The following is a 9,502-nucleotide window of genomic DNA, read 5'->3' as shown; positions in this document are numbered from 1 at the left end:
CCCCCCCCCCCCCTCCCCGCCGCCGCGCACCCACCTGCCCATGTTCTGCCTCCCGCCGCCCGCAGCTGACGGGAGGCCGGGGCCGCCGCCGCCACCGCCGCCTCCTCCTCCTCCTCCTCCGCCACCACCGGGGGGTTTGCGGTTGTTGCCGGCGGCCTGCGCCGCCGCCGCCGCCTGCTTGAGGGACATGGCGAGGGGCTGAGGGAAGGGAGGGAAGGGGAGGGGGAGAGCTGGGGCTGAGGAGAAGGCCGGGCCGCGGGGGGGGAAAGGGGGAGGGGAAGGGAGGGGGGGGGCCGCGCTGCGCTGACGGGGGCCGGGGTCGGGGCCGGGGCTGGGCTCGGCGGGGCTCGGCCGGGAGCTCCCCAACGGCGCGAGCGGGGCGGAGGGAGCGGAGCGGAGCGGAGCGCGGCGCGGAGGGATCCGGCCGCTGAGGGGATGGGGGGGGGGCGGCCGGGACTACATGGAGCTGAGGTGGGGGTGGGGGGGAAGGGGAGGGGGTTACCGGGGGCACCGGGCTCGGTGAAACCCCCCCCCGGCGCTGCCCCGGGATCCCCGCGGAGACGGGGAGGGGGTGAGGGGGAGAAGGGAGGCGGAGGGCGAGGGGATGGGGAGGGGGGGAGGCCGCGGACTCTTTACGGGAAGTCGGAGGGAGACGCGGAGGCGATGCGGCGGGTGAAGGGGCGGAGGCGGGGGAGCGGCGGGACGGGGACACGTGAGGCGGCGCGGGACGGCGCCGGGCTGCGGGGCTCGGCACGGCCCTCACGGCCCCTCACAGCACCCGCCGCCAGCCCCTCGCCGCCCCCCGAGGCCCCAGCCTCCCCCTTCTCCTCACGCCCAAGCCCCGGAGGAGGAGGCCGAAGGCTGAGGGCCCTTGTGGTGCGGCTCGGCCCCGCCGGCAGCCCCTGGCCGTTGCAAAATCCTGGGATCCCCCCTCAAAAAAAAAAATAATTTTAAAAAAAAAAAAAAACGCCGCAGTCTGAAGAAATAAAGCGATGCCTCGCGCTCACCGGCAGCAGCGAGGAGCCTGGGGTGGCACCAGGGCTCCGGGTGTTGTCACGGATCCCCGGAGAACGCCAATCCATCAAAATAAAACCTCCCCTGTCCCGATAAAAGCCCGCGTCCGTGCGGGAGCAGCGAGAGCAGATGAAACTCGAAAACCCAAGAGCGAAATTGATTTATAGCCATGGTTACTCAAAATGCTCCGAGTCTAATCTATTCATAGAAATGCTCCAGAAATCCCACAGGATTCAAATGTAATAAGCAGGAGCGCTGCTGTTAGGCATTATTTATACACCTTGCTCGTACAGCAACAGTTTTCCCATGCGGTTGTAAAGTTGTGGGTGGCAACACACGCTGGTAAAAAGATAACAATATTTAACAGCTTTCTTAAATTAGCATTTTCCCTATACTTTTGACTGTTCAGGCTCCTCGCTTTGTTTTACCTTACAGGCCCAAATAACCCTGTGGTTAGCGCGCTGTTCGCAAGGTGCCGGGTGCGAGCTGACGGCACAAAGAATTGCTCTGCAAACGCCCAGAACAGAGCCAGCAGTTCCAGGGAGGTTACGTTATATTTGACCATCGCTTCAGCGAACTTGCCAGACGTTTTGCTGCTTCACGGCCACGGAATTGAGGGAGGAGGGTATCGAGGATTCCTGCAGTCCGGGAGGTTCTAGTAATGGGAAGGAGCTAACTACTGAAAAGCTAAGAAACAACTTTTAAAAATTATATATATATAAAATAATAAAATCCACTAGTGCACACAAAAAAGAACATTTCACCAAACTCCTAAGGTCTTCCGTGCCTTTTGGTTTGTCCCAAAGGACCTCAGGCTGAGGGCCTCAAAGTGCTGCCGCGACAGGAGAAACGCAGCAGGAGGGGAACCTGACGGTTCCAAAATACACCTCGAAAGGAATTCAAGTAAGCTACAGGTGGAGAGAGGGCTCCTTAACAGTGGTTTCATCAGTGTGCTTCCTGTGACATTTCCCCAAAAGCCAAGGAAGCCTCGTAAGAGACAAAGTGTAGCACATCCAGGTCGCTTACCAGGGCTTTATTTTTTTTTTTAATGTCGAGGAAGTTATCTCAATGCCTTTTCAGCTAGGAACATTTACGTGCACGGCAATTAGTCACTCTTTGTGGAGTAAAGGTTAAGAACTATCACAGAGCCTCCGCCGCGCTGAAGTGGCAGCCATGCTGTGGGGTCCTGCTGGCAAAGAGGAGGCCCTTGATATTCAAGGATGTCAGGACCACAAAAAGCGACTTCCACGGGCAGGGATGGTTTCTAAGACGTGATATGAGCACGCTGACTTACATTTTGGGGCAACATTATGTACTTTGAGAAGTGGTTGTGTGAATAAGGCTCTCGTGTTCGTATCTGCAGTAATGACTCAAGCGCAGTTGCTGTTGGACTTGTTTTCTCCTTCAATGTATTCTTTGTTTGGTTAAGCTCTGTTTGGCTTTCATTGTGGTTTTTGTTTGTCGAGCATCTTCACACAAACACTTCAAAGCGAACGCAGCAGTGGCCGAGCCGAAGCGCCTGGGGCAGCGACGTCCACCAGCGGACCTGCAGTTTGGGCACCGGACCCGGCCGCAGCCCGACGGAGGCAGCGGGTGCTGCCTTCAGCCTCCCGTTGTGAGCGTGCTTCCACAGCCGACCCAACGCGCCCGTGCGACGGGATCGTGCTCCCGTTACGGCACTCAGCTCCTGTTACCCGTGGCGTTCGCTTCTACCTGCGTACGGCTCTTCTTTCACAGGCAGCATTCCCAATATTCATTTTGATTACTTTATGATTCGACACGCACACAGCTTTTCTTTTTTCTTTGCTGGACGCAGTGGTCTGGCTGCAGAAAAACTCCGGACTCAACGTTACGTGGCCAAGAAACAGAAGCCCCCAGCTCCGGTGGCGAATCACGTCCTATTTTGCCCTTTCTGTCCACGTCCCAGGTTAGAGCCGGTCCTTCTCCGGACTACCACTTCCATTCAGTTCTGCTTCTGCATGTGCGAGCTGTATTTGCACACGAAGATTAATGAGCCTGATAACATCGTTACTTACCCGGAAGTGCTGCATGATGCAACGTTTCCTTGATATAACCTGCTCTGAGGTATCGTGCTCTTCCTCGAGTTGCAGGGTGCTCCTCTGCAACGTGATGAAACACGCACGCCTGTGGAGGGGCAGCCGACACGAGCCCTCAGCATTTATTTTAAGCAAAATCAGCTGTTGGAGCAGCTCACAGACCTGAGTGTTTCTACACGTGTGTTTTCTTTTCCCTGAAGACTTCTCTTATTTACCCATTACCACTAATCCTCTTCTCGGAGGCTGAAGCTTCGTGAACAATGCTGTGGGCACGGGAATCTCCAAAGAGACGCTCAGAAAGACGTGAGGAAAACAAATCAGGCGCTCCAACAAACGAGAAGCACTTCCCGGAGAGATACGGTATCAGCTAGTCACCAGAGCTGCAATCGGTTTTAACTGATGAACGCACCGCTGGCCAAACCTGAACGAGGCATGTGCACATCACTGAGCAAAGCCCCAGCTCCGAGGCGAGACAACTGCAGCCTTCTTCGGCTCTTCCTCCCCGCCCCAGTCGCTGTGCGGCGTCTTCTCATTGCCGGCGGCCCCTCCAAGTCACAGCTCGACTCCAAGAAGAGACCAGCTCCCGTCAAACGCAGGTTTCTGAGCCACGCGTGCACCTTTATAGCGCTGCCTTCCCAATCCCTTGCAGCCCACCGATGTCCTCCTCCGGCTCCCTTCGGGCTGCGGATGGCAGACGCGCCGCGGAGCTGCGCACGCCAGCTGCCAACAGGAGGGTGAGGGAAAATGCTGATGTCCACGGGGCTTGGGAGAGAGGGGCACGAGTGCCAGAGCCCCTTCTACCTCTAACCACCATCATAATGAACCTCGTTCTCCGTTTCCATCGGCTGCGGTCACTAGGCAAGGGCTTTCCCCTCCTCGGGAGGCAGGAGCTGTTCAGAGGCCCCCCAGCTCCTCTGAGGTTGGTTCGGGACAGGGCTGCAAACGGGGAGCCCCCGGCTCTGCCCCAGCGCCAGGCGGTCCTCGACCTAGCCCCGTGCTTTATTCGATTATTATTTTATTTATCTGATTTCGCTTTTTCACAAAGGGGAGGGGAGAACCCAGCCTAACTCCCGCTAAGCAGCAGCAGACAAAGCAATCGTTATGCCAAGATTTAGCTCTTAAATCCCCCAAGATCTGGTGCTCGGAGAGCATAAACAACCTTCGCCTCGCAGCCTCGTCGAGCTGTGCCTCCACATTTCCCGAGCGCTGCTGCGCAGACCCCTCAGAACCCGTCCTCTCCCTATCCCTTTGCTGAGACAGGCATGCCAACAAGAAAGCCAGTTGCCATGGCATTTTTTTCCCCCTACAGACAGATGTCCATTAACAACCAAGTCAGCCTCAGGTTTGCTTCACAGAGCAGCTTTCCGTTGTTATTACCAGCGCGCAAGGAATTTCCACCGTGCCCCCTCACCTCAGACGTTTCGGTGCACTTTGCTTTTAATCCCCAGTGATTAGAAGGAAAGCGCTGCAGAGCAGGCCCAGGTACGTTCAAAAGGACAAACCCAGGCTCAGGAGCTCGTTTGACGTTTTTTGGCACACGATCGGGTTTGGAAAGGGCTGAATTTGCTACCTCTGGCGTTCCCCCTCCTGATCTCTAGAAAGCCCTGCTAAAATCATCAGGAACGTTGGCGCTGTGGAATTTTCCCCTTGCACCTGAGGCTCCCATCGGTGATTTTGGCTCGGGAGGAACCCTGGGAGCATCGTCAGCAGCTCCATCGGCAGAGCAAAGGCTCCCACCCCTCCGTGCAGGAACCCCCCGGGGCCCAGCCTCCGCTGAGCGCTTCCAGCGAGCGTGCGCGTGTCAGCGAGGGGCGTCTTCTTCTTGGTTCCGAGGCCACATTTTTGTGTAAGGTTGGAAAAAAAAGCTTAATGGATTCCGTACTCCCCCTCGGCCCATCCTGCCTGCGGTCGGGGCCAAGGGCTCGGCAGCGGTGTCCCCGGGGGAGAGCTGGGGGGCGTCCAGCCGAGCACCAGCACCGCCCCACCAGCATCTCCGCGGGGCTGAGCCGCAGGGGGACCCGCCGGGTGTTGTTCCTCGGGTGGTCAAGCCCTGAGCGCACGGGAACCTGACGCCGAAGCTTCGCTGTGCGCGGGAACGCAGGGAAAGCAGTTCTCACTGCCGAAGCGCCGCGGCGCTGAGATGACGTGGACGATGGCAGCAGAGCTGTTGAAGAAATCCCCGCGCTGACGTCCGGGGAGGGTCTCCCTTCCCGTGTCCGGGTTTCAGCCCGGCGCGCTTCCCAACGCGTTCTCCGTTTCGGCTGGGGCACTTGGGAGCCGCAGAGCTTCTGCGTGGGAGCTGACATTTTGGAGGCATGGCTGCAGCTCGGAGCCCTGCATCCGGGCTGGCTCGCACCACGTTTTCCACAAGAGCCTGGGCTTTCAAGGGAGCCAAACGGCACCGTTTCAGCTACGGCCCGCAGGAACCGCGAATACGCGCGGCTCCGTGGAAGAGCAGGGTCTGAGAACGTACCCAGATGCGGGGTCCCAAGGGAGAATTCCCTTCCAGACCCACGGAGTCACTTCCCAAGCCGAAGCGCTTGGATTTCTCCTCTCGGTTACAGCTAGCGCAGCTGCAAACACCATCAGGAATACCTAATCCTCTTAACCGCTTCTGCAGCACGACTGATCGCTGCAGAGGAAAGCGCCGCGGCCCCGGCGCGCTGCCTGCGGTGCCACCCAGCTGCGGACAAACCTCGGCAGCTCCGCAGCGGCTCCGTCCCCCCGCGGACCCCTCGGGACCCGGAGGTGGATCACCCTTGCCAAGAAGCCGCAAGGGCTGGATGGTGAGGGGGAGGCCAGGAGCTCCTGGGATTTCTGCCTCTCCCCTGTGAAGCCGGTGTGAATTTAAAATTATCTGGCAAGGAGAATTGGCTGGAGAAGGCTCCCTCTGCTCCTGGCGCGTTCCCTGTCCATGTGGGGCGATGCAGCAGGACGGGAGCAGCCAGGTCCCCACCATCGGTGTCCCCGTCTCGCTCGGCCGCGTCTCCTGCTCGGCTCTGCCGGCCTCGCCGATGGTTTTCCAGCTGGGGCTCCAGGCAGGCCGTGGATGCGCGCCAACAGCACCGGGATTCCTCCAGCCTGCGTTAATGCTGCTTGGACCGGGCTTACTGGTGGAGCAGAGGAATTGTTCCCAAAGATCTGAGCACGTTTTACACCCCAAACAGATGTACCGTGGTTTAGAGCTCAGACACGAGCACCGTGAGCTTTCTTGGAACCTCACCCACACCTGCGGGGAGCCTCCCCCATCCCCAGAGAGAGGGAGACCACCGAGGCGGGTTTGTTGCGTGTGCCCCTCTGCTTTCCAGGGCATTTCTTCACCTAACGGAGCGACCCGGCAATAGAATCCAATAATCATCACATAAAGCCAGGCGTAAGCAGAGGGGAGAGCGAAGAGGGAGGCAGAGGGGTGCAGGCAGCTGGCAGAAACATCACCAGCTTCACAGAAACCCACCACGTCCTACACTGACCCACGTCCCACACTGACCTTGTCCCCCAAGCGCATAGGGACGCTGAAAACAGGAAAGGAAAGCAGCCAGGCTGTAAACTCCCTCCAAGAAAGCACTCCTCAAGCACCTGAAGGAGCTGACTGCTCCGCCTGGGGCAGCCAGATGGCTTTCGCAGATGTTTTGCACCCTCTCCACCTGCTCTGGGGGCAGCTCAGTGCCACCTTCAGATAGCGAGGGGCAGGCAAGGCCCATGAACTGCATCGCCTCGAGAGGACGCAGCTGCACGGAGCACAGCACCAGCCCCCGCGGGGATCTCAGGATGGGAGCACCGCGCAGACAGCACGAGCCAGCAGACGGCTCCTCCTCGCCTCTCTCCCCCTGCCCTCGAGCCCACAGACCCCGCTAACATCCACGACCACAAACCCATCGCACGCACAAAGGCCCACATCCCTGCCTCGTGTCGTTCTGGCACCACCGAGCCCCCAAACTTTTACCTGCTGCCCGACCCCTGCCCCCAGGGCAGCTCCAGCGAGGCAGCGGAGCCTCCAGGAGCTTTGTTGGAGCTGCTGGCCCCAAAACAGGCTCAACTGCGACCGGTTTCCCGGTGGGGAAGGAAACATTGGTTTCTCTTGATGTTTCTAGCAGCGGGGGCCGGGAGGAGCGCGACCCTCCCGCTGGCTGCGCGAAGGTGGCAGGAAAGCACGTGAGCGTCTCGAGGTTTGTTGTCTAACGCAATTAACCAATTACTTCCAGGTCAAGAGGGGGCAAAGCTATAAACGCTGCCTGCTGCTCTGCCTGTGTTTGCTCAGGGGTGGCGCGGGAGCAGGAAGAGTTGGGCGCGGGGCCGTAACCGGGGCTGTGAAGAAAGCAAACGTCGAGAAGCGCTCCCTGCTTCACCGGGAGCCGCGGCGGCGTGGGCCTGGTCCGTGCCCTCCCTGGGTGCTGCTGGAGGCGTCACCGCGTAGGAAACGCTGGGAGCAGGAGACGATTTTACTGCTAAAAAGCTGGGATCTGCACGGAGAGCTGCTTCCCGGGAGGGGCCAGGCTCACCTATTTCCCCCTGAGTTTTGTCCGTCGGGTTTTGTGCTGATTCTCATAACCTGTGCGGGACTTAACCTGGAGGAGACACAAGCGTCGTGTCGCTGCCCTGCTGCAGAGCGGCCCCAGGCACTGCCGGCTGGCTGGAGAGCGGCGCGGGCTGGGGGGGGGGTTTGCCCTCAGCCCCCGTTAGCAGAGCCCACCGCCCGCTTGGTTAAGAAGAAGGGGGGGGAGAAAGGGTAGGAGAGATCAGCGCCACTTCCTCAGCGCTCCGACGAGAACGGACACGTCGCTCGGTGCGGATCGAGGCAGGAATTTTCCACGGGGCCTTAGGGAATTCGGCTCCGATGGAAAGATAAACGGAGCGCGGAGCGGGTGCCGCTACCCCGGCCCTGGGGCACGGTGGGCAGGATGGCACCCTGCCCCTCGGAGGGACACCGGCAGCACCGCGTGTCTGTCATGCGTGGGTGGACAGACGGATGCCCGCGGGGTTCCTCCGTGTCCACTCTGCCAGTGGCCCTGCGTGGGGTCTTTCCAGGGCACGAACCACGGAGGTGTCACCTCAGCTGGGCCCCCAGCTCCTAAACCAGCAGAGCCGGCGTCACCGAGGGCATTAATTGGCACTAAGGGACACTTCCCAAGGGGCAAATTGGCCCACTGAAAAATGAACGAGTCCTTGGCCCCGCAGTCCGAAGGGATGACGAGGAGCTGCGTCAACTCGTCGCCCGGTTCGACCGCCTCTCCCTGGGAGCAGCTGCTGGAGCGAATCCTGTCGGCATCCTCAAAGCGAGGGGGACCCTGCCAAGCTTGGTGCAACTTCAGGCTCCTGCTCCTCTCCTCCTGGGTTTCTCCCTGGCCATTTTAGCTCCCACAGCCTTTCCAACAGTCCCCGATGACCCGGAGCAGAGGGGTGCTCTCACCGCAGGGGTACAAGGGTGGCGCTGGATGCTCTGGAGCCGCCTTGGACATTTTTGCTGCACGTGGCAAGCTGAGCACTTGTGCCACCACACACGGAATCGAGTCCTTTTGCTGTCCCGCTCCCTGTCTGCCAGCCTGCAATCAGGGACCTCTTGCAGAGGCCACGACAGGATCCAGCAAAGCCTCACAGAACGTGCTGGCCACTGGCAGCCCTTCCCGCAGGACAGAGCTCCTCCATTTGCTGCCCCTGCTGGGACATCTCCCTCCTCTCACCACCACGTGAGGCCCCCGTGGGGTTTAAGCACCACTCCAGCCACCCAGCACAGCACCAGGGGAAGCAGCACGACCCCCTCGCTCATCAGTGGGGGGGAGTTTTCCTTCACAGTTTTAGAAGCATCTATATAGAAGCTATTTTAAGGCTCTTAATCATAGCAGGAGCTTGGCCGCTCTCGGCTGTCCGGTGCTTGGGGGAAGCTTTGTGCTGCTGCAGCCTTTTACTGCGGCGATCCTGAGTCAGCAGCCACAAATGTGACCAGCAGGCGGGAGAGGTCCGAGCCCCACTGCTTTTTCCAAGCACTTGGGTGTCCAGATGAGGGGTGAGGAAGCCCTGGAGCAGCCTCTGCCTCTCACCACGGGCCATGTGTGGCCTCAAACCACAGCAGTGCTGCCTCTACCCTGCAGCACGGTCCCACGGGGGTAAGGTTTGGGAGGCAGGGGGCCGTAAGCCTGGGGGAACCCTGCTTATCTGCGGCAGTAAGCAGCCAGATGGACAGCCCAGGTTGCCTTGCCACCCTGCACGACTTTAGGAGGTGAAGGGGACTCCTCGAGGACGGGGGGTAGAGTGATTTCACACAGAAGCATTCACCAAGCCTTGCGTTTTCTGCATGAGCTTCCCACTGCTCCTGAGCTGGGGGTAGCTACCCTGCCTTACCTCCTATCAGCACAGCCCAGTGAAGCTTCCCCCAAACCCAAACATCACAAAAAGCTCCTCTGGGCAGCTCTGCCTTCGAGTGAGGACTCTAAAAA

General features: G+C 59.7%; 1 protein-coding gene across 14 annotated transcripts in view; it reads right to left on the bottom strand.

Moving 5' to 3' along the window:
* The window catches only part of ATXN2 (ataxin 2), a 50,200-nt gene extending 49,962 nt beyond the window's left edge, over window positions 1–238 (bottom strand). For 3 of the 14 annotated variants that reach the window (XM_035341017.1, XM_035341018.1, XM_035341019.1), the window contains exon 1: window positions 35–236. In XM_035341017.1, the coding sequence (XP_035196908.1) occupies window positions 35–189 (155 nt within the window). In that variant the 5' untranslated portion in view covers window positions 190–236. Of the gene's footprint in view, window positions 1–34 lie in introns of all 14 variants that reach the window. The other 11 variants (XM_035341025.1, XM_035341021.1, XM_035341023.1 and 8 more) reach the window with 6 other exon arrangements.
* Window positions 239–9,502: the final 9,264 nt, after the last annotated feature.

Source organism: Oxyura jamaicensis, chromosome 15, assembly GCF_011077185.1.
Source record: "Oxyura jamaicensis isolate SHBP4307 breed ruddy duck chromosome 15, BPBGC_Ojam_1.0, whole genome shotgun sequence".
NCBI classification, from domain to species: Eukaryota; Metazoa; Chordata; class Aves; order Anseriformes; family Anatidae; genus Oxyura; species Oxyura jamaicensis.
Note: the sequence above shows the minus strand (reverse complement) of the source record. Positions and strands in the feature narration are given on the sequence as shown.